Genomic DNA, 24,830 nt, shown 5'->3' with positions numbered 1-24,830 from the left:
ATTAAATTATAATTCATTGATATATTATCTGGCAATAATTTCATTTCGATACTGTTTTTGCAACCATGTAGATCGTAAAAACCGTTTAAAAGTCAAATTTCGGATAAGAAGAAGCATAGATTTCATGTGAAATACATTGCCATTGATTCCGATAGTTGCACATGTAAATTAATTGTTCAGTTTATTTAGGAAAATTTGTTTTCTCAAAAGCTCAGCATATTATTAATTGTAGTGAGAAAATATAACAAGGCGTTATGGAGAATTTAGAGGACACATCCACTGGTGGACGTGGTAAGTTGAAATTGGGGTTAAATATTGTTTGGAATGCATTTAATTGCATACCGTTTTGAGGTAACGGGACAGATGTGGTATCTCACATATGTATATACCTACATAAATTGTCTAATTTGAAGTTTGTTTTTCACATTTAATTGCATAGTGACAAGATCCTTAAGAAAGCGTTTAACGTCAGTGGACAGCGATGCAAGCAGTAGGCCGTCTACACCACAACTAACTAAGCTTACTTCAATACCAGAGACAAGTAAGTACATATAAGGAAGCACAATTTGCAATATCCAAATTAAGCAATACGATTTTAGGTTCCCCTTCTCGTGCTTTACGTGGAACACGACGCAACTCCACTACTTCAAGTGCGACGCCCTCAAAAACGCCAGCCAAGTCTAAAACTGCTACAATCAATGAGTCGAATGAGGCTGAGAATGTTCCGGCTAGGCGGACCACTCGGAAAAGCAGTGTTTCTGCAGCAGATATACATACGCCACTCAAACTGAGTCCGGTGGATAAATTCCAATCAAAAGGAAATGAAATAAATACTAAAGGGACGCCTACAAGACGTACAAGACGGTTGACATCACAAACAGAAGTAGAGAAAACTCCACGCTCCGGAGCTGCAAGGAAAAAGCCTGGACCGAAATCTCGACGCTCCAAGCAAGATAGCGAGAGTGATTCCGATATTGAAGTGATTAATCTGGAAGATGAGCCAACGAATCGTAATGAAAATGTTAATAGTACCACTCCAATAATAAAGGAACATTCAACGAAAACTCCAGTAAGAATGTCACCAAGATTAAAGGCAAAGAGTGTGTCTCCAAAAGATAGCACAGTTATTGAAACAATTGATTTATTAGAAGACACCAGGGCACCTAATGATACTGAGGGGTGTGACGAAATTTCAACTGTTTACAAGCAAAATGAAGCGAATGAGAAATTTGAAATTTCAGACACAAAAATGAAATTATTTAATACAAACGAAGGAAAAGAAGTAGAGTTGGAAAGTTTAGATTCGCCTTTAACTGAAAATAAAGATTTGTCTAATAAAACCGATAGCTTTGAACATAATGCCGTAAAAGCTGATACCACTGCCAAAAGTCCTCACACATCTTTATCACCGTTGAATACATCAAAACCCGTTGTTGAAAGCGTTCATAATGACGTAAAAACCACTGCCAATAGTCCTCACACATCTTTATCACCGGTAAATACATCAAAACCCGTTCTAGAAAGCGTTGTTATTTTGGAAAAGCTTTCGCCTAAGGTTATTAACAAAATGTGTGGTAAAACATCTGCCGTTAGTTCACCTCGAAACTCGAAATCTGTAACATTCACCGATATGGAGGTTGACGAAGAGGTGAAGAGTTCTTACCCTAAAACTCCAGCTTCGATTAAAAGTAAAAGCTATATAGCAATGAATTCCATAAACGACTCAAAAGATCAGTCTTTCCAAAGTGATAAAGAGTCTAACGGTAGTTTTAAAGATGCAAGCGCAGACATGGAAACAACAAAAGACAAAAACGCACCTGAAATGGCAAATGATTCAAAAGATTCTGTTGAATTTCATGATGCCACAAATGACGTTGAAGAAATAAATAATATTCAAGAGGCAGACAAAAGAGTAAGCGAATATACGCCTCAAAAAAGGAAGCTTTCCACAAAACTGCAAAGTTCCACTCCAATGTTAGATTCGGTATCAAATTCAAAAACTGAAACGGAAAAGTTAATAATCAATTCACCAATAATAACAAATACTTTCGAAGAAATAGGCATTAATGCAGAAAAAGTTTCTCCTGTAAAACAAGATGAAACCACTACATTACAGGATAACCAGAAAGACGTAAAAACTAACGATAAAAGTGTGTCGTTCAAGATAGCACCCACAAACATAAGTAATGACAGTGAAAAAACGGACGATTTGTTTTCGAAATCATGGACACATAATGTAAGTGGTTGCGCAACAACGGATGGAAAAATTGACACCCTCGCCATAACTACGAATGATGAAGAGGCAATGCCTCAATCATTAAACGTTGAAGATGACTTAAAAACATCACCAATTGTTGATACCAGAAAGGAAATTCCTAAAGAAAATAATGAACAGAAAGAGGAGGAGGAAGAAGATGCAGAAAGTTTTCAAAAATTAGAATTTATTGATGATGAGGCAATGGATGTAGACGACAATTACCAAAGTGGAGATTCAATGGATGAAGAAGAAAGAAAGGAAATGTTGGAAAACGAGATTTTAGATGAAGGTGAGTCGATTGGTAGTGAAGACACCGAAGAAAGTAATGAGGAAGATGATGAAGATAATGCTTCGTTTGTAACATCTGATTCAGAAGAATCCCTACTTGAATATTCAGATATTGATGAGGATAATGATGAGGATTTTATAGATAAATCCAAAAACTCTAATAAAAAGAATTCATATAACCGTATTTTGATAACCAGTGAGAGCGAAGATGATAGCAATCCAAACTTTTCAAAGACTAATTCGGACAAAACAAAAGAAAATAATAAATCGAACCAAAGAAATCGAATCTTATCCTCCAGTGAAAGTGAAATAGAGCAAGAAGCGGAAATACATTCCGTACAGACGAATAGCAAACGTAAAAGTTCCGACAATTCAGAGAAACCACTAACTTTCGAAGTTAGCAGAATGATTGATGATACAACGGATGATGATGATAATGACGCTAAGGAACCTTCAAAACCGCAACATACAATGGAAGCAACCGTTAAAACTAAATCAAAATCTTCTAACGATCAAGCATCGGAAACCAAAAGGGAAGAAAATACGCAGGAAAATGATAAAAGTAATAATATTGTTAATGATGGTAATCATGAGGAAAATAGCCGACATGAACAGGAAACTAGGAATGAAACAGAATTAAATACTAGCCAAGGAAGAGATGTCGACAGCGAAACAGCAAATGGTAATGGCATTTCCGAAACAGTTGAGAGTACCATTTCGTCACCAACCAAGCAGAGTAATAGACGAAGTCAAAGTTTGTCAAGATCCATATGTCAAAAAATTGCAGATGACAAGAATGAAGAACCCCTAAAAGCATCAACTGAATGTGACGAAGAAGTTAATAATAAACCCGGTTGCGGTGTACTTACAAGCCACATTAACATTAACACTAATACCTTAAATCGTAGTATGGAACGCTCGATTCGAAAATCTGCATCTTCTATCAATTCCAGTCATAAATCGAATAAAACAACCGGAACAATCGATGATGCTGACATAATTAGCACCGAGAATAAAAGTAATTCAAGTAACGATTCTGATTCAAGTGAGAACATAAATGAGCGATTGATAGTAGATGAAGGCACCAAATCAGATGATCTTGATGATGTGCAATCACAAAATGAATCAAACGATGACGAGAATATTGATGGTGAAGATATTGAAATACCTGAGACGCAAGAGGTTGGCCAGGCTTTTGAAGGGGACTCTTCAGATGAATCGTCCGCTGAAGAAACTGTTGATGAACTTACCGTTGGAAAATCTGGCCCAAAGTTAAAAAATTCTGGTTTAAGCTTATCTTTCTGCCAAGCAAAACAAAAGCGTATAACTGTCAAAGATCGTATACGTCATAGCTCCTTCTCAATTGGTGTTACAAAAACCGAAGATATCAATCAAATGGAGGAATCCGGTTCTTCTGAGGCAGATAAAAACATTGATAAACAAGATGAGGAGGAACTTGAAAAGTTGGCACATTCCTATGTACAATTTTCCACTGAGAACCGAAAACGGAAATCAATGTTGTCGACTTTTGCACAGAATAATCAAGAGTTCGAATGCAAAAAGATATCGAAACGTAACAGTTTACAACCTATATCGAATGAAGATTTTAATCCGTCTAAATCATTGCTTGAAAATATTGAAGAGCAAAAGCGTAAATTACAGAGTCAAAAATGCGCCCAGAAATCACGCTTTTCTAAATCTTTTTGCGATTCAATTCAGTATGAATTGGAGACGCTGGCTGATAATAGCGATACAGACGTTACAAATAACACAAATAAAAGTTTACAAAATGCATCAAAATCGCGGTTATCTAAATCTTTTTGCGGACCCATACAAGAGACTGCTAAAACAGAAGTGGATAACAGTTGTTCAGATTTTGGACATATTTTGGATCGATGTGATGAAATATTAGATGCCGCAAATCGTGCTAAGTTAGAATGCAAGCAAAACTATAAGAAGGTATTAACGAGCGAGTATATTTTCAATTAAATATTTCTTATTTATTCATTTAATTTCAGAGTCGACTAATAATTCCAAAATCTAAAAAAGAGTCAAAACATTCATTGCCTTCGGAAGGAGAATCAGCAAATGATGTACCCGAGATTAAAAAAGATATAAAGCAGTCCAAAGGTTTGTACATCACAACAAGTCTTAAATATTTTATAACTTTCAATAATCCATTACAGAAAAAACAACATTGGCATTGGAACAGGCTTTCAAAGCTTCGGCAAAAATTATATTAAAAGAAGCCAGTAAGCCTAAGAAGGAAAAACTATCATTGCCGGTATTGTATTAATTTATCTTGAGATTACAAGGTATTTAATTTCACAATTTTGTATTTTAGTTAAATGAAGAGACATATGCCGATAAACGTCTTCCTATGCAATTATTAGAATCGATTTCGAATTCGCAGTCGCATACTGAAACAAAAAAGAGTAAGCAAAAGTTAAATTACACATATTTTGCGTACATATATTCATATACCTTTTTAATGCAATAAAGGTAAGAGAGAACGTGCACGTGAACCGATTGTACAACGCTTAAATAGTGCAACAGGTGAAATTGTCGAGGAAGTGCTTAGTCCTCCAAAAAAGAAGAGAGCCATACTAAACAGAATTGAACTACCTACTGGCATAGTATTGGAAGAACCGGTCACACCGAAGAAAAAAATAAATAACGGTTTTCGCGAAAGCCCCATTACTCCGCGCACACTCGGTTTTAAAGTGCGTCACATTCTAACTGCTGGTCAGGACAAAGTGCCACAATTGCCAACCTCCCACAGTGGCGGACGTAAACGTAAAGAGAAAATCGTTGATCCCAAACTCGTATTGCCCAAACCGCAGTGGTCGCAGTCGGGTGTATTTTTGGAAGAAGTTTTGCCCAACGCCAAAATGCAGGGTGTGAATACTATGCAAACCTGTGGACCAGGTGCCAATTCAGCAACTGTAAACGCTCTAAATTTCAAAACTTCGACCCTGTTTCGAAATAATGTACCGAGAGAGACCTCGCATGAATTGCTCAAACGTAAAGAACGTCAGTATGTTCGTAGTCGTTTTTAATTTAAAAACGAGATTTAAACATGTCATTCGTATACTTTCATTCGTTTCTTGTTGAATATGCATAATTATTATACTTAATATACATTTTTTTGCAATAAATATTGCTTCATATTATTAATAAAAAGTGTGTTTGTTTTTGTAGTTTTTAATCATTCGACAGTTTGAAATCCCCAAGTTCAAAAATAAAGCTCATAGGCGGGAGATTTAGTATTTAAAATATATAAGTATGTATATGATAATAGGCGAGTTAAACTATAGTTATATAAGTTAATATAAATAAAAATAAAATGCAGATTTAGTTTTGTATAGAATTCTGGACTACAGATTTAGGGGTTGAAAAAAATATAAGAATTCAATTTTCGTAAATTACTCGTAGTGTGCAAATTGAACATCGATGTACTAATTTTCCCCAGGTGTGAAACTATATGAAAATCTAATAAATTTTATTTATTTACTAATTTGGCAAGTATTTAAAAAAAAACCATACTTAAAATATGGTAACCCGTAGAATGTATGTACAAAGCGAATGAAAACCGACGGCGAACGTTAATTTCAAAAAGTATTCATTCGGTTGAATTTTGTGTACTCTCCGTTCTCTTTCGAAGTTGTGTTGCGTTGTGCTGCGCGCAGAGCTGCTATCGACGCTACCTGCTCCGCGCGCAGCGCTGTCGGTTGATATGAAATTTCTTCTCAGCAATGCTCTCAGTTGATTTTGTGCGCTCAGTGAGGAAGTGCGCGCTTTTCTACAAGTTGTTCGTTACGTTTGGATATTTTCAGTGTGATTGGATTTTGTGCCCAACGACTGCTTGACCGGCCGGCTGCGAATTTGGAACGAAAAACAGTGAGACGAATGTGTGTGGAGAGGAAGGAAAAGAAACGGAAGAAATACGAAGAGCCCGCTTAATTTTTGAAAAACACAAGAAACGGTTTAAGGCTAACCAAAAGCCCATGTGAAAAATGTTATTGTGTATATATTTTTCATTTATATCGCAAGCCAATGTAAGAACTACTCATAACGGAATTGGCAATTAAGAAACACATTTGCGTAAAACTATTTTGTTCTTTTATGAAGTTAAAGTTTAAGATACGAATTAAACCAATAATATGCACATAACATAACAAAGTAAACTATTGAAGTATGGCTAGCTGTGATTAACAACTTTGAGCGCGGTAAAGAAAAACATTTTGAACAAATATATGTGTAGGCAATGTGCGAAAGTGTATAGAAGACAATGCGAATAAGCTTAAGTAGTAAAACAATTATACATGCCAATACGTTTCTGTGAGTGTGAAGTTGCGATTGTGTTCTTTTGTTTGGCACCAGCTCCGCCGGCTCCCTCGTCATGTAAACGGTTCCGTTAAATGTACATACGTTCTTACGGAACGTCACATATTTGTTAAGAACAACTAAATCGTGGAGTTGATTCAAGTAAATTGCAACATAAAGCAAAAGACAAAAAAAAAAAAGCGGCAAATCGGTGAATGATACAAACTTTAAAAATGTTCGAGCTGGAGGATTATTCAAGTGGCTACCACGATGCAATCCTTAATAAGTACGCCGTAAGTATTACCTTCTTTCGGTTTCAACACATCCACATATCTTTCTTTATTTTACCATGGCATCGCCGAAATAGCGTTTTTATTCAATAAAAAATTTTGCAACATTTTAAAGGTTTTATATGTTTGTTAACACGATTTTCTTCTCTTTTTTTCTCTCTCGTTCTTCCGCAAAATTGTATGTGCCAAGTTTAATTTGTTTAATATATAATTGTTCGTTATTTCTTCCCCCCCCTTTGCACATTGTTTGCGTTCGTCGCTCTTGTCAGTCCGTTATTTTGTTCTGTTTATTTGCCTTTACTATTACCATTGCTGCTGACTTTTATTTCTACTATTTTACCATTCACATTTGTTCGCAATGGTTTACGTTCGGCGCTCATTTTTTGCTGCAAAAGCTAGCAGCGACTGCCCGCATACAATTATCGATTCTTTATATACTCGTATCTGCCGCCCCTACCTTTTTGGGAGTAAACAAGCTGTTAGCAAGCATCAACACATGTGGGGTCTCTGCCACACTAAAGTTATCGCCGTCGGCGCTGAATCGCTGCTTTGATGCATTTTCATCAAGATTATTTTGTTTTTGTTTAATTTTCGTGTTTTGTCTGTGCTTTTGTGCTGCTGCCGGCCGGTTTTTGTGTTAATGTCATTTGTGTTCTCATCTCCCTACTGAGAGAGAGAATTGCGAATTTTCTTCGCGAGCAGAGAATTGTAAATTTTGAGAGAAGTTTGAAATTGCTCACTATAATGAAAGTAAAATTAAGTTTCTTTGTGTCCACGAATGAGTAAGTTTTGTATACATGTATGCATGTGATGTAGATTAAAATTTATGCATATGTAAAAATCGTTGCGATAACAAACATAACACTAAATTGAGCACATTCTCGATGTTAACTAACATTACGAGATGCCTACATGCAAATAACATTTATTGCGAATTACTGTTGAGCAAATACAACCTGATGGATTGTTAGGCTTTTAACTGACCGAACGTTGTAATTTGTTAATATAAATTTGTGGCCAAAATAGACCGGTAATTTATTTTCATGTATCACATCGTGAATCGTGGTAAAATATTTGTTAATGTACGAGTTTTTACTGCTGCGGTAAATTTAGAGATATGCATTAATGTAAATACCAAATGAAAGCAATTATAAGTGGAAGTCTGCAGAAATCGCGCCAAAAGGAACGGATCTTTTGTCAGATTGTTTCTTTTTGTATTTTGTATGCACGTCCGTCGAACCGCTAAACCGCTGTTCCCCGAAAAATTTCCCTATTGTGCTCTTTTGGTTGCTGAATGCCGACTTGGTGCATACGTAGCTCTGTTGGCCACACAAACCCATTTGCGAATTTTATCCAACAATATTTTATAACAAATTATGCATGTGTTTGTGTGTAAGTGCGATTCCCCTCACTAACTGTTGTATGAGTGCATGTGCATTTGTAGGATCCACTTTCCTCTCTTTGAGCTTAAACTGCTGAATTATCTGTGTCATTTTTGAACTAACTCATACATGGAATAATCAGAGAAGGAGCCACAAAGCGCTCAACAGAAACTTTTGTGAGTGCCAACAACAGCATATGTACCTTTGGCCAACACGAAAAAGCACATCGGTTTTATTGTATTGTGGAAAATGTAAACTCTTAGCTTATATCTGAGTATTGCCTTCTGTTTTATTTTTGCGGCGTTTTCTGTTTACACCGTTTCGCAATGTTTGAATCTTATTCGCTTAATTCTACTTTATTTCTTAAGTGAGCTAAGTGCCACTGTATCTACTAAAGCATATACTTACATACATACTTATATTATATAACGTGGTTTCTGCTTGCCAATATTTCTTGCTGTAATTAAAATTTTGGAGCTTCACTCCAATGAAAAGTTTATTGCACTTATATTTTGCACATTATATGTAGATATGTACAGGCGAACATACAGATGTACATACATATGTACTTATATGGAATAAGACTTTGCATTACCTTGGTATAGTAGATGGTATAGCATATGCGAATAAATTATGTAACAACTATTTAAAAAAAAATAATAAAAAAGGTTTTAAATTGATCGTTGTATGCATGTATGTGAGTAAATTTGCTATCGCTTCGATTTCCTGCGTGTTACGACTGATATACATACGTAAGTATGTATGTATGTGCATTTTTTTTTGCAAACACAAATCTTGTATTTTTCTGACTTTCAGAAACTCAATTACCATGAGTATGTTTGTGTACATACTTATACTTATGCATTGCACGTATGTATGTATGTATGTAAGATATTGCTGGTACTTGTATGGGAGTAATACATACTTTTATATTAAAACACTTTTATTTGTTACTTAATTTTTTAGTCCATATGTACATATGTATTTATTTTATATTATTAACGTTAAAATGAAAACAAAAAAACATAGTCGCATGAAAACGAAATCGAACGATTTTGGTCAAAACACAAAAGCTAAAAGTTAATAGAAATGAAGAAACGAAAGAACAATGAATTACCTTTTTTCTTCTTAAACTGTCTTCATTGCTGTAAATTTAACGCTTTTATACCTTTAACAGGGTATATTAATTTTGTGACGAAGTTTGTAAAGCCCAGAAGCTGCGTCGATTTAGCCATGTCCGTCTGTCTGTTTATACGCGAACTAATCGCTCGGTTTCTGAGATATCGATCTGAAATTGTAAACGCGTCCTTTTCTCTCAAAGAAGCTGCTCATTCGGCGGAACCGATATCGAACCACTATAGCATATACATCATACATACATACATACATATATATATGTATGTAGCTACCATACAAACTGAACGATTAAATCATATGCTTGTATGGAAAACTTTTTTATTTGACGACATTTCCTCACAAAATTCGGTATGAATTAATGTCTAAATCAACGGTACAATCTCCAAAAATAAATGTTAATTTCGGACCACTATATAGCATATGCTTGTCATACAAACAAACAAAAAGATAAAAATTCAGTACTTGTATGGAATCTTTTGTGTTTGTATAGGGTGTTATAGCTTCGGTGCAACCGAAGTTTATATTATTTCTTGTTTCTGAAGCATTTGGATCATTTAGAAGTATTTTACGATGCACATACTTACATTTGTATATTATAAATCCATAACTAGTAGTCCTGATGTAGATATGGGAATATTAAAAGAATTTCCCTCTAAAATTATCCTTTATATACACCTTCATACCTACAATTGGTGTGAATGTACAATATAAATATGTATGCATGTATATAGTCCAAAATGGAATCGATTACTGAGACTATTCCGGAAATAACAGTTTTACGCCCATTAAGAAATTAAATTATTACATAATGTAGGATATACATACATACATAAGTACATAATAATAGCAGAGACATTAACCTTTTTGTGCTCTGCATATTTGATTGCTTGTGTCACAATTACAGATTTCAATTTTAATGTGGGCCACATTCTTTAAGATCCTGTATTTGCCAAGTTTTACATCTTGGGGGTTGTTTTACAAAACTGTGTAAAATTGCATTTTGCTTCTCTCATACTATTTTTGGCATTCGGTAAATTTTTGTTTTTTTTTTTTTGCTTTTGCGACAGCTGAAATGAGGCTGGTATAGGCTAGTAATTCTATATAGCAACACATATGTATGTATGTATGTATGTATAGAAATATGTGTGCTCATTCAAAGATGCGAATGATAATGTCCTAACTACTGTATTTTAAGGATCTTCTTAGAGGTGATTGTTTCTTTAAAATTTTCTACCTGGATAAGAAGGCTACAGGGTCATGTTTACGGGTTGTTGGAAAATTTGCAGCGTGTGAAAGACTTCAACAAAGGTTTGGAAAATCGCTACCATAAATCACAAACACTCAATTGATTAGGCTGTCTAGAACACATGTGCTTGACCTTGTGTCTATTATAATCTTATATAATACATTATATAGATTTTGGAGAAAGTTTCAAACAATTATTTCGCAATGTCCAAAATAGAAAATTATGTAAATTGAAGAAATATGTACTTTAAACATTTTTCAAAGTTGCATTGTGTACTGACCTTGCGGAAAAAGTGAAATTAGAATAGAATTTAATTTAACAAGGACAGTACATTAATAAAAATCGTTCGCCTTTATCAAAAAAAATTTATGGCTTTGTAAATAAACACAGTATTTTAATGTAATTACTTTCACAATATGAAATTCGAAAAATATTTTTACAAATAAATTATTTTTTACATTGAGCAAATTTGAATGAAGTTCTACTAATATATCCTACGCACATTTTAAGTATACATACACACATTTGTATGTATGTATATCGGTCTGAAAGTTCACATGCACGCTCCTGCTGGCACTTATGGTATCCTGTTGAAATATGAAACTTATCATTTCTGTATCGTTCAAAATGAATGTTATCGATTTTTCTACATACAAATATGTATGTATACGATTTATATAGTTATATGCATTCGAATTCTTTATATGCCTCCTCGTCCAACGACCCTGAAAGAAGTGGGAGTAATCGAGTTAACATCCAGACAAAGCATTTTGTATGGCATTCTGGAAGGTCACAGTGTTATTTTTAGTTAACATGCGTACGGCTATATACTTGTGCATATGTACATAAGTATGTACGTATTTCGCTCTGTATTCATACTACTTGTTGGCATATGGCATTGATAAGAGACTGTAATTTTACTCCCATTTTAATTGTCCTGCGCGCCAAAAAAATTACATTAGGGCGGTTGGTTATACATATCACACAAATTCTCTGTACGTACGGATGTGTGTGTTCATGTAGCTCATATATGTACATATGAATATGTAAATGTATTCATTTGTGAGTATAAAAGAGCAGCTGCAACACAGGAAACAGGCTACACACTTTTTCGATTAAAAACCGAAAAGGATTCCAAAGAGACCGACAACTGGATAGGGGAGAGAACGAAAATTGTGTGTATTTATTAATTATATGTATGTAAGCTTGTAAACTTATTTTGGCTACAGTAACAGGCGCATCAAACGTTTTACATTATGTGTGTTAGTATATTCACAAAAACATTTATACATACATACCTTTCGAACAAGTAACAAACACGGCGATTTGACTAGACATTTTCAAAACACGAACAAGGTAGCAGCTAATCGTTCAAAGGCAGCTGGAAGTGCAGCGAACACGGCCGGCAATTGATAGTATAAACCATGACAGTTGTTCTTTGGTTGGGGTTGAGAATTACGCCTGTTGTGTATACGAGTGTAGTTGCCATTTAGATAGAATTCATACAAAATTCGTTTGAGGATGAATCTCAAGAAGAAATTTCTAAATCACTAATTTTGTAGCAAATAAAGAATAGTGGTAGTCAATTCTCGATAAAGCATGATCACCTACTTATGCGAGATTTTAAGTTACTTATACAGTTTGTACATAAATATAATAATTATTTTTGAACTGGGAGAAGTAGGGAATATTATGCGTTCGGGCTGCAAATAATTATTATGATTTTTGTGGAAATATACACGATGTCGAAAAAACTTGCAAGGAGAGAAAAATTCTGGAAAATTGGTAAACGAATATGCAATGTTATTTAGAAATAAATATTAATAATAATTTTTAGTCATAAAAATCGACAACGCAAATGAGGTTCGATTGACGATTTCCTTTTTAGACATTTAATCGGACTAACACTAAAACTGCAAAATCATACAAATTTGGCGTTCGTGTATAAGCTTGAAATAATTTCTCTTTGCTGTAGAATACTACTTTATCGGTAAAGTATCGAAAAATTTGAATTTTTTGTTTTATTTTATTTTATTTATATAATTTTTTTTGAACGGTAAAATAATTTTTTATGTGATTGGGTGAAAAGCAAATCAAAATAAATTATTATTATTAACATCTATATACAAATGTATGTACATATTAAATTAATTCGTCCATTTCCATAGAAATGTAGAAAAAATACTATTATTCAAAATGTAAAAAGAAAATTTGCGAAATCCTACCAATCAACAACAACAGAGGGGGTAGTAAGTATTATTACCGATGGCAACACTTTGTTTGAGCGAAACTCCATTTGTATTCGCTACGCTCTGCAGGCTCAGAATTAAAAGTTGACGACCGACCGGTCTGGAAAAATAGTAGTGGTTGAGTCTGCTGTGTGAATGTGTTTTGTCGGCAACTGTACCCAGTTTCATTGTGCTAACACTCAGGCACACATGTAGACTAACATAGACGGTTGCCGGTAGATTTGTACATGCGCTCTCGAACATATTAATGCGCCATGTGTACCTACGAAGCGTTGGAAATGACGACTCGGTAAACATTCTCATTGCTGTTGTTGCAACAGACATTGTTGTGTTCGTCCGCTCTTCTGTCCTCTGCCGTCTTAGCCATTCTCTTCGCACTGTTATTTCAACTGTTAATAGATAAATACATATGTATGTGTATATAAAATGAGAGAGCGATTTTGTAAATTCAATGGAGATGTAAATGTTGCAAACAAACGAGAGCGTTACACTTGGATCTTCGAAAATCGAAATATTGCAATTAATGTTGCGGCAACATTAACGTGTTGCTGAAACATTTTATACAGGCTGTCTCAAAAAGGTGGGATTGAAAATTGACATAATTAGAATAAATATTTTAAATTCTTTATACAAGTAAGATTTTTTTCATAAACAGGAAGTTGAATTTTAATCTCTGTAAAAATAGAATCTTAAACTTAAGGTTTATCTGCTTATTTGAACATTAAATTATGAGCAATTACAAATTATATACATACATTGTTGTTGCATGAATTTGCGATTATTTACTAATGTATTCACTCTGCCATGCACCGTCGAAAGAAAATAAGGCATGTCTTAAAGAGTTCTAGAAAAGTTGGTCATGTGCAAATTTTCTCATAAACAATTAAGTTCGTTCATAAATGAATCCAACTTAAAATCGAAAAAAAAATTTAAATAAAAAGTTGCGCGGGCAAATGTATCAACCTTATCGACAGTCGATATGTTGCATGTCAGCCCTACATAAGCACATACACACACATATGTAAGTATGTATATTCCTCAACAATCAGCAATTCATAAAAATCGTTTAGTCTAACATTATGAGCAGAGTGTGGAGATAAGAGATGCTTTAATGCACCAATATGTGGATGTATGTATGTCTGTATGTCGGTATGTCGTTGAATTAGTGTCATACTTCACTTTGGAATGCTTTGATCAACCTTTTGCTTCCTTTGCTTGGTAAGAAAGGGTAAAAAGTCTTGAGAAGAAAATGCATGGGTAACGTTAAATTGCGACAGCGACTTGGCTGCTGACACGGCGAAAATATACATGTATGTGTGTAGGTATGTATCTTTAACATAGTGGCCGTGCATTGTGCTCATTGGAGAGCAGTTGTTTGTTTTGGTTGGCGCCCATCTGTGGCACAAAGTTGACATGCAAAAGAACAGCGCTGCCATCATTCCTCTCACCCCTTTACTCAAAAAGTCGTTTGCTGTTTTGTATTTTATTTTGCTCTTGCTGCTTGCACTTGTATTTCTTAATTTGCTTGTTTTATTTTTTCATCGTCTTACTTTGAAGTCATTTTCATAATATTCACGTTTTTGTTTTTATCATGTTTTTGGAGACATATCTGCATACATATGCACATACACCCATATACATAGTTATGTTAGCTGCAACTGCGCTTTTCCAAGGGGTTAGTCGGCCGTTTTTTTCCACATAGTCCATATTCAGGCTTACTTACGATTAGTACAATTGAAAACTTGTAGCAAAGCAAACCAAACAACAAGTTAACTAGTAAGAATAATGCTAATATTGATTTCGAAGATTTTATTCAAAAACCTCGAATGGAGAAATGACTCCATCAAATGATTAGCAATAATTACAAGTGCAAATAATAGGGCTTGTGCTTTGGTGCGGATTTTAAAGATTTCGCGTTCATTTGTTTCTGATGATACTTAAGTGTAGTGTCATATGTTAAAAATGTAAATTGTTTCTCTTCACAATATGAGTTAATACTTTTCAGAAGAAAGCATCAATAAAAAAAACAATAGGGGGTTCCTCAAGTTGTCTGTCGGTGATGTATAATTATTACTCTGAAAATGCTTTCTGGATATTTGTTAATAATTTCATTGATAAGCGCTATTACCACTTGACATTGTTTTACAATTGTTATTGACAAAAGGGACTATACTGACCTATATATGTACATACATTTCTAATATGCAATTTGTAGTCCAGAAAGGCATCGTTCCAACAACCCCAAAATGTATGGAATGTTCCACTTGCCGATCTGTAAATAAGAATCTCGAAATGAATGTGCAGAGATACCGAATTCTGAATGATATAATAATCATATGTAAATATGTATAAGTATTTATTAAAATTTATTGTATATGCTTGTACTGGGTGTATGCATATGTACTTATGTATGCATAATATATATAAATATACCTACACTATATAATTGCACTTTTTCTGCTATTGCGATAGCAGACTTCATAAGAAACCAGTTCTTTTCAGTCATAGCTTAAAGACAAATTATGTTTACTGATTCAATAAATATTTATAACTGCTACAATCATTGAGCCCAATAAGAAAAAGATAATTGAAAGTGAAAATTAGTAACTAATTATATAATTTTCTACTGAAGATTTCTACAAAGGAAAGTATCCATACATACGTACATATGAGCTACAGAGCGCAACTGGAGGAATCCCATGAACGGAGTTTTCGATGGTCTTAAAAATTATTTAGTTAATCCCTGAAAAGGATTGTAATGTACTTATGTACAACCGCATATTTTGTTAGATGTACAATGGACTAAGTGCTATATTTTCAACGCAGCTGTACACAATGCTAACACTTTCCACCTGGGTTCTTTAACATTTGCCATAATTCGTTTCCTTTCAATTTTCGTTGCCTTTTGTTTATTTTTCTTTTTATCAACTTTTTAAAGTTGTGTGCTAAAATTGGAGTTTCCTTGCGTCTATTTGTATTCGTAGAACTTTTGTTTACATATTACTTATATCAATGCTCGTGTTAATGATTTCTCGTTGCGCGGGAAAATATCCTACAATTGATTGTGCACATGTGTGTTACGAATGGTGAGCAAATGGATATATGTAATTTTGTAATTTCGTGCCCAAGTGTATATATGTTTTATTATTCATGCATTGTTGGTTGCCAAGATATTTTTTTAACTTCAGTTTCTGCTTAGGTACCTTGTTATTTTTATACAAGTTCAAGCGGTGTTGTTTTTTTTACGATAAACATTCATACATACAGACGTAACTTCTTGCTTGCTGTATGTCTTCCCAGGCAATAACTTCGAGGAAAAACATACATATGTACATACAACTTGATAAATTCACAACGGCTCAGAGGCACCCTTGTAACTGCCAAGCAAGGCACAAAAACGTGAACAAATTTCTGCGAAATGTTATACTTCTAGAATATAGATACATACAAACGATTGCTTGCACATTATGTGTGTATCTACTGGTAAAAATATATATATATTTGTGCAGGTATAAAAATGAAAAGAATTTAGAATTGTTAGCATGTTTATGTCTTTTTGTGTGACTTGCTCATTATCTGGGCAAGGCTGGTTCGAAGTTTTTCCGTATTGGCATAGGTTCATAGGTTTGGTGTTGTTGATATTATTTATCAGCTCAGAACACGGCATTTTATTATATTAAGGTGTGAGTGTCTGAAATGGAAAATGCGCCTAGTCAATTTCTTCGTGTTTTACGCTTTCCTCTCTACTTCGTAGTGTTTTCTGATTGCCTGGTTTCCATGTAAATTTATTGAAAGATGTTTCCATGTGATTTCTTTTACTCATACCAAATAAGTATATGTATTTATAGATATAGTATATACATACCTACATTTTATACTAGAACTTCAAAAATATGGATAATGATTTGAATATGGCAGGGCCGTAGGGAGAAATTTGCGGCCCGGGGATGATTGTAGTGAATTGTTAAAGAAAAAAAAACTGCAAAAAGTTGTTGCAGAATAACGAACGCATGAGAACTGCGGGTCCGGGAGTAATGGTCCCCTATCTTACCCCTTCCATCACTGGATTATAGCAATATATTTTATCGCGCCCGTAATTATTAACACTATATTCATACATATACATATGTATGCAAAGAGTATTACTTTTACTATTTTAACAGTTTTATTTCCAACTCGTAACACAGTCTAATTTAATTTTTCTTTTTTTGTTTCCCAAGGAAACATCGCGACCGACATTGGATCTATACATCTCAGACTCGTTGCAGGACATGCTGGACGTTGACATACGCAGCGAAATTTCGAGTGTAGTGGGGGGCAGCAATGAATTCGCTTCCCTGGTCAACGATCTGCCGTCCTCTTTTGATCACGCTATCGACGCAATTTCTTCTATACACAACAGTAGTGGTAGTAATTTAAACGCTGCTGCGCTATCTTCCTCCACAAACAGCTTTTCCTCTTGGCTGGGAAACATCTCAGGACCGTCATGGTCATCATCGAACGATTACTATGTCGATTTGGGCGCTTGTGTGGATCCTGTGTCCGTAATGCCATATGTATCCTCATCATTGCTACATAAATCGCCGAAAGTAAATTTAAATGCGAATAGTTTACAGAATTCCGTATGTTCTCCGCCACCCGCGTCACCGAACGTAAACGAAACCAAATCACATTTAACATTTTCACCTGCCCAATTAAAAATTAGTGCCGGTGCGATGCGCAACGAGCAGCTTTATTCACACATACCAAAGCAGATAGTGGCGATTTCATCGACAGTGACAGCCGCTACCACAGCGCCGGCCACATTGGCGACGAATTCAGCGCTGCAACGTAAAAATTCAAGTGCGGTGGATACAATCAAAAAGGATTTAGGCGTTGAGTTGCGCAAGCTGACTGCCACAGCGACTGATGAGAACAGAGTTACTGCCACAAGCAACAGTGTTGGAGGCAACGTGAATGGTAAGCAGACTGCAAATGGCTCCACAAAAAGCACCAGTAGTGGAAACAGTAACATCAGCAGTAGTTTGCTAAACTCCAATGGCATGCTGAATAGCACGACAACGAATACCATTAAGCTGGCGCCCGGTATTGGTGGTCTAACTTTTGCCAACAGCATCGCTTACAATAAATTGAAGCAGCAATCTAGTGCGAAAACTATACAAAATGGACAATCAGGCGCAGCGAACAGCACGATTATGCTCAAACGAGAACGTGACTCCAGTCCGTTGCAAAATATAAATGTTGTGAATGTCAACGGTAGCATTGGCGGTGGTCAACAACATGTCACAAAGTTGGTGGGTCGAAATGTACAAAACTCTAGTTTTACACCAAAAAGCATTGCATCTGTACACTCGCCGCTGATGCAGAATACAAGCAATTCGATCGGTTCGCCGTCGTCGTCTTCATCCTCATCGCACTCGTCTCCGTCGACGGGTTCCAGTGGTGGTAGTTTTACCGCAGGTCTCATACCAATCACTGTCAACAGTAGTTCAGCCAATACGTCATCATCCTCTGCCAGCACCACAACTATTACAACAATATCCGTAAAGCCGTTACAACAGCGCATCAAGGTGGCACCAGTAGAGTCTGAGTTTCCCAAGCCTGCATATTCGTACTCTTGTCTCATAGCAATGGCATTAAAAAATTCCCGCAGTGGTTCCTTGCCCGTATCAGAGATATATAGCTTTATGTGTGAGCATTTTCCATATTTCCGCACAGCACCGAGCGGCTGGAAAAATAGTGTGCGTCATAATCTCTCGTTGAATAAATGCTTTGAGAAGATTGAAAAACCCGCGACAAATGGCAATCAACGCAAAGGCTGCCTTTGGGCAATGAATCCGGATCGCATTGTGAAAATGGACGAAGAAGTGCAAAAATGGTCGCGTAAGGATCCCATGGGTATACGCAACGCAATGGTGCATCCGGATCATCTAGATGCATTAGAAAGGGGCGAAATGAAACATGGCAGCTCTGGTGATTCAGATATCGAATTAGATAGTCAATCGGAAATTGAGGAAACTTCCGATTTGGAAGAGCAAGAACTCGACGACACCATTGTGGACAATATGTTTGTCGAGGAGGACATTGAGGAGGATGAAATGATGAGTAGTGGCATGGGTATAAATAATTCGGATGCGCTTAGTGAGTCGGGTGATGTGAGCGGCTGTGGTGCTGGCGAGGATGTCCTTGGCATGCAACAAAATCGAGATTTTGATATAGAGGTGAGTTTGGAGACACACAAAATTAAAAGAATGGAGAAGATGGTGCAAAGAGTGCTTAAGAGTGAGCAGAAGGTACATTTGCCATTTTTTATATAGTTTTTAATCTTTTTCGCTTGTTTCTTATTAAGGCTTTACTGCACAATAGGAAATAAATTTTTTTTTTTGTAAGTTTTTAAAGAGTTCTACTCTCTTTTGGAGTATTGTATGTTCTATGCGATTGAAATAAATGAGATAGTCTCTTAAATAGCGTCTAAATGATTTGCGCAAATTATCGCAATAGTTAGTCAATTAATAAAAAAACAGCTCACTGTAGCATTTGCATTGTTTATTTGTGCTGTATCCTATTTGAGTTTGCTTTTGAGAGCTTAAGGCCATTACTCGAGTTTTTCTGTCGCCTGCAAATTTTCAGTCCGAACACACACGGTCAATGTATATACATATGTCCATATTTACATAACACAAAACCAGCAGTTTATTTTCCTACCGTTATCCTATCAACAGTTCTTTTATTTTTAACGAAAAGAAGTTCCAACAATAATAGTTGTCTTTCGAAAAAGTGGCATGTGTCACAAGTACTAGCATGATCAAATAAAAATAAAACAGAAGACTCAAATATTAGTTGAAGATTTGAATATTAGTTGCTCAATTTATGTTTAGCTTTTAGCCGACTTGTACTTGTGTTGTATATATTGTAATTATTTGTTTTCGTTTTTCCGAACATTTTCTTTGCATAATAACAAATCATTTTTTTTTCTGTTTTTTTCAGGTCGAAGATATTTACGATGCAATTGATATTGAAGACGATAAAGAGACGATGCAACGGCATTTAACCGTGAATACATCCGACATAATTGAACTGAGTCCTGCCGATTTGAATGCTGCCGCACAGTCGCCGAAGCGTGCCCGCCTCAATATAAACTACTCCATCGGTCCAGCCGGTGAGCTGGAGAAGCAAATTCAACAACACAAACTGCAACAACAGCAACAATTGCTATTGCAAAAACAGCAGCAAAAACCAAATCAACAACAACAACATATACAACATAGTATCAAACAGTATAAAGTGCAGCCACAGCATATTGTTGTGCAAACGATAAGGAATGGTAGCAAAACAACATCGATACAGGCGATTAATACAGCGACAGGCACCACAATCGGCAGCGTAAGTGGTGCCCTCTCCACCCTGTCACAGATCAATGGCGCAATATCAAACAATCGTCGCAAAATACAATTAGTCAACCGAATTGTTTAGAAAATAGGAATTTAAAAAATTACTTCACACAAAGAGCCACTCAGGCATTTGTTCCTAAAGAACAGGTCTCGGATAGTGAGAACATGAAAATATTCATTTAAAATATTATAATATGATTATATTTAGTATAACAATATGTAACACAATGTATACGCCGATGAACGTAAGCGCTTAGTTACTCGCAATTACTTGAAAAAGTTGTGACATTTGCGACAAAAATGAACAAATTATAATATCTACAGGACCATTATTTAAGTCCCGTTAAGTTCTTGTTCAATATTAGTTTTATTCGTTTTTGAAGCGAATTTGTTATACATATTTCAAATACATACATATGTTATCACACGAAATGCAAAGGCAGAAATTTCCTTAAACAAGGTTTTTAAAATCGTATGTGTCAAACACAGTTTTTACTTTGATTAACTACACATTTTTGCTTTGAAAACGAATACACTAGAAATATTAACAATACGAAAATTTGCTTAAAAATACGCTTAAAATGTTGCGTTTACTCCGCATTGTGTTTATGTGTTCATAATGAATTAAATGCTTAAGTTAAAAAAGCATAATATCAAACATATAGCTGTAAATGCGATTCCTGAAAGTTATTTTTGCAGTGAAATAATTGCAATTTCAAGGCTATGCATGCTCGCTTTACAGTTCACAGTCTGTGAATATTAAAAATACAAAATATTCATAAAATTCGTGTGAGCTCGAAATCGAAACATGCAATTCTAAGTTCTACTCAATTATTTCAATAATTATATTGCAATATGACTTGTATAAAAAAGTGTCCAATATTTTATAACTATAATAATTTAATCTTAACAGAAGTTTTCTTTTCTTTTAGGTATTTTGTTCACTTTATATAAATTCGCTTTAGCTAAGTCCAAATTTCTAATGAGAAAATTTAATTTAGCTTTAAATTCTTACATACAGTAGTTTTATAACAAAAATTTTTGGACACATCAAATTTTATGAACTTGACAAATTAATAAGCATAATTTTGTAGCTCTTCATTAATTTTGCCAACTTGATCTCTTTGTTTAGTAAGCTTTGTTTTTAAACGATTTTCGACAACATTCGAAAAACGAATGATTTCTAATTCTGAATTTTTAGTGGCGCGAACACAATCGAAGCAAACGCCGCCAGAGCCAGGCAGTAAGGTTAAAAAAAGTGTATTTGCTTACAGTAGGAATCTCATATGAAATGCGTAGAAACCATTAGGTAAAATTGGTATTTTTTAAGACATTCTTTTCAAATAATGAATTTAAGGTTTGTTTCTGAAGTGCTAATAGCTGCTAACTACCACAAAGAGAAGAAGAATGCGAAAATGCCAAGTTGCTCGCACAAAGAATGAAGCAACGAAAAAAGATTAAACATGAAATCAGCCAGAAAACCTTTGATTTTTGTTTTTAATAATCACATATCAGCACTTGAGTATTTGTTAATATATTGTTATTTTCACAAAACTATTCAGATAAACAAAATCAAAGCAAATGCGTCAAATATCATTTGTTTAAAAGTTGCGTTTAATAGCTGTTTCTTCATATATCATTAGCTATTTTTTGCTAGCAGAACTTTACCTAGCAGCTCGCTCAGCTGCTTACGCTATCAACTTGCGCTCTCTTCTGCTAGTTTCTTGGATTTAGAAATGCTTTTCCAACAAAAAGTTGGCTAGCTAGTGATACTTAGCCAGGCAGAAACAAACCCGTAATTATTTTAAAGGAATTCTTTCGCTGTTGAAAAAAATCTTTGGTGATAAGATAACTGCTTTGAGTTTGGAACTAATTCGGGCGCTTGTTTTGATTGGGTACAAAACCATATGCTGTAAATACATACTTGTATAATACAAACGGAAACACACAAAAGTTTTGACTGAGCAGAAAGTCTCTATAATAATAAATATAATATTATTTTTGTACCTGCTGCACTTGTACATACATTTAAAAAGAGGGAGAAACAAATGTTTGGGTTTGTGGGACTTTCGAAAACTTAATGGACGATTAATATCATATAATATAATTTAGTTTTTAAGCGGCTCAAGAGCCCAAATTTTGACCAATCAAAAACAATGTGAAATTGTGAAATGCAATTACCATACATTTTGTAGGCGTATTTACTAGGAATATATGTTTTATTTCATTGGAGATAACTTATTGATCGGCTCTGGTATATGGTCTGTGTACAGTTGCATTTCAAGTCATTCCTCACATCATTACCTTTTATAGATTCTAAATAAAATATAGCATATTAAGTCATAAATACATATGTAAAGCCAATCTTGCCAGGTCAGTATTTAAGTATATTCAACTGAAAAACAAAACAAATCTGCAAACATTTCTTTTTAATGTGCGGAACTACGTTCATACAATAGCATATACATATATGCATATATATAATTAATAGTAATGTATGTAGATGTGGCGCGGTGGGTGTTTTACTTACCTCATTCAAACAGTCAATTGAACAAAAAATTCATTAGAATATATACAAAAATTAATAGTAACATAACCTCAACTTACTACAATATTTTGTAAATATTAGTGTTAAGGTTCCAACTAAAGTAAATGCATACTGTAACTGCATAATTTTATTTTAGATATATCAACGACAACTACACCAAAACTCGATAATTCGTTTACTCTTTGCATTTGTAATCGCATTTAATGAAAAACTTTTATTTTTTTTCTCGAAGCAGTGATTCGGTTTGCCGAATGCCCAAAATGACAAATATACAAGTACAAGAAGTTTATTAATATAATATTTTTTTTTTTTAGTTGCCGTCGTCAAACTTAAATGAAATAGTACAAATTTAATTTATATTAAAAACGGAAACAAAAACATAACATTCAGTGGCGAAAAACGTAGTTCTGGTTAAATCTTCATTATAATTTTTACGTTTTCACGTAATCGCATTTAAAGTCATTTACTATAGCACATATGTATATATCTACATCAACAAGTATGTATGTATGTATGTTATGAAATTGGAGCATTTGGATATGTTTAGACTATTGTATGCTAATGCATTTTTACGCGTGTGTTGAAAAATATTTATACACATAGACATATGTATGATATGAAATGTCATGGGTGATGTGGAATGTCAGCGTGCGTTTAACTATAGACCGTAATATTAGTACGTAAGTTTGTAATAGTATTCTTATTTTTATATCACACTTAGGTAAGTAGAGTGTAGTAAGGCGTAAGGCAATTGCGAATTGTATGTGCAAACACATTTCGTTGTGGTTTGAATATAGGCGCGAATGTTTCCTTTTTTGTAAATGAATGAATTTTTATATCTCAATACACAACAAAAATAATTAAATTAGAAAGGAAGCTAATTTTTATAAAATTGTTAAAACTTATTATTTAAAGTACATATATACAATGAAAACAAAAAAAAAAAAAAAGAAATTGAAAAATTATATAAAACAAATAAAAAAAATATATGAAAAGCCATTAATTGTTTTAATTATGATTGAATTTGCCGTTGTCTTTTATTATATACGGTTTTCAACCCTACTGCCATTGGTTGAAGTTTTGAAATTCAGTATCGTTATCAACTCAACCCGTCAACACTTCAACCAAATTGAGTGTTGTCAAACTTTTTTTTGGTAATACAGTTTTCAACTCTGCCTGTGGGGTTGATTAGAGTATTAAGTATCAAAAAATTTCAACTGCTACCAAGAAGTTGTAGTGGAAATTAGTGCATTTATTTAGGCAAATTATTAACGGAAAAAGATTAAAAAAAAAACAATTTTTGTTTAAAATTTTAAACTATTTTATTCAGTTATTTTGTACAAATACATAGAATCACTGTAGAAAAAATTGAATGAGGCAAGCTACAATTTGAAAACAGTAAAAATCAAATTAAGGTACCTTGAAAACAAATTTCAACTGAGTGGAGATAATATATATAAGGATATAAGGATTTTCGAACTTCACCTGCCAAAACGATTTATTTTGTAAAAAGACAGCTTATAAAAAGTTTTCAAAAAGGATTAGATACTTATTAGGCAGATGTAGCTATTTCTATCAAACGAATAACCAAAAAACTCAATCTTTCTGCCAAAAGTGATTTTAAAATTGAAGCTTTGATGGACTCAGCAGACATTAATAACCGATTTGAGAGCACTTCTTTGTCGTTTATGAATGCAATTAAGTTGTCTATAAGCA

At 34.3% G+C, this 24,830-nt stretch overlaps 2 protein-coding genes and 2 long non-coding RNA genes across 12 annotated transcripts; 2 read left to right on the top strand and 2 right to left on the bottom strand.

Annotated features, from left to right (window-relative positions):
- The first annotated feature begins 96 nt into the window (after positions 1–96).
- Positions 97–5,728, top strand: sle (slender lobes). Its single transcript, XM_014237198.3, has 7 exons — positions 97–291; positions 440–541; positions 600–4,504; positions 4,564–4,675; positions 4,732–4,829; positions 4,890–4,980; positions 5,048–5,728. The coding sequence occupies exons 1-7, from the start codon at positions 255–257 to the stop codon at positions 5,602–5,604; spliced, it is 4,902 nt and encodes a 1,633-aa protein (XP_014092673.3). The 5' UTR covers positions 97–254; the 3' UTR covers positions 5,605–5,728.
- Positions 5,729–6,218: 490 nt separating this feature from the next.
- On the top strand, positions 6,219–24,006 carry jumu (jumeau). Of its 8 annotated transcripts, none has more exons than XM_014237195.3 (3): positions 6,219–7,164; positions 17,396–19,468; positions 20,163–24,006. In XM_014237195.3, exons 1-3 carry the CDS (start codon positions 7,087–7,089, stop codon positions 20,646–20,648), a joined length of 2,637 nt encoding a protein of 878 aa, XP_014092670.3. In that variant the 5' UTR covers positions 6,219–7,086; the 3' UTR covers positions 20,649–24,006. The 8 variants fall into 8 exon arrangements, with proteins under 8 accessions (XP_014092670.3, XP_014092671.3, XP_069961929.1 ...); XM_014237196.3 differs by having other exon boundaries at positions 6,220–7,164; positions 17,396–19,396; XM_070105828.1 differs by lacking the exon at positions 6,219–7,164 and adding an exon at positions 7,926–7,943.
- Positions 11,300–12,519, bottom strand: LOC138855804 (uncharacterized). Of its 2 annotated transcripts, XR_011394923.1 has the most exons (3): positions 12,225–12,519; positions 11,930–12,076; positions 11,300–11,863 (listed from the first exon to the last, which is right to left on the bottom strand). It is a non-coding gene; the product is annotated as an uncharacterized lncRNA (long non-coding RNA). The 2 variants fall into 2 exon arrangements; XR_011394922.1 differs by having other exon boundaries at positions 11,300–12,076.
- LOC106619194 (uncharacterized) lies at positions 12,925–16,043 on the bottom strand. Its single transcript, XR_011394924.1, has 3 exons — positions 15,613–16,043; positions 15,353–15,447; positions 12,925–13,564 (listed from the first exon to the last, which is right to left on the bottom strand). It is a non-coding gene; the product is annotated as an uncharacterized lncRNA (long non-coding RNA).
- Positions 24,007–24,830: the final 824 nt, after the last annotated feature.

This window comes from Bactrocera oleae, chromosome 2 (assembly GCF_042242935.1).
Source record: "Bactrocera oleae isolate idBacOlea1 chromosome 2, idBacOlea1, whole genome shotgun sequence".
NCBI classification, from domain to species: Eukaryota; Metazoa; Arthropoda; class Insecta; order Diptera; family Tephritidae; genus Bactrocera; species Bactrocera oleae.
The sequence above is the reverse complement of the archived record's forward strand: the minus strand, read 5'-3'. Positions and strand labels throughout refer to the sequence as shown.

Excerpts from the sequence above, each read along its gene's own strand:
- sle (XM_014237198.3), top strand. The coding sequence starts at position 255 with ATGGAGAATTTAGAGGACACATCCACTGGTGGACGTG. Across the intron at positions 4,505-4,563 it reads GCAAGCAAAACTATAAGAAG|AGTCGACTAATAATTCCAAA; the intron begins GTATTAACGAGC and ends ATTTAATTTCAG. Across the intron at positions 4,676-4,731 it reads AGATATAAAGCAGTCCAAAG|AAAAAACAACATTGGCATTG; the intron begins GTTTGTACATCA and ends AATCCATTACAG.
- jumu (XM_014237195.3), top strand. The coding sequence starts at position 7,087 with ATGATACAAACTTTAAAAATGTTCGAGCTGGAGGATTATTCAAGTGGC. Across the intron at positions 7,165-17,395 it reads CAATCCTTAATAAGTACGCC|GAAACATCGCGACCGACATT; the intron begins GTAAGTATTACC and ends TTGTTTCCCAAG. Across the intron at positions 19,469-20,162 it reads TGCTTAAGAGTGAGCAGAAG|GTCGAAGATATTTACGATGC; the intron begins GTACATTTGCCA and ends TGTTTTTTTCAG.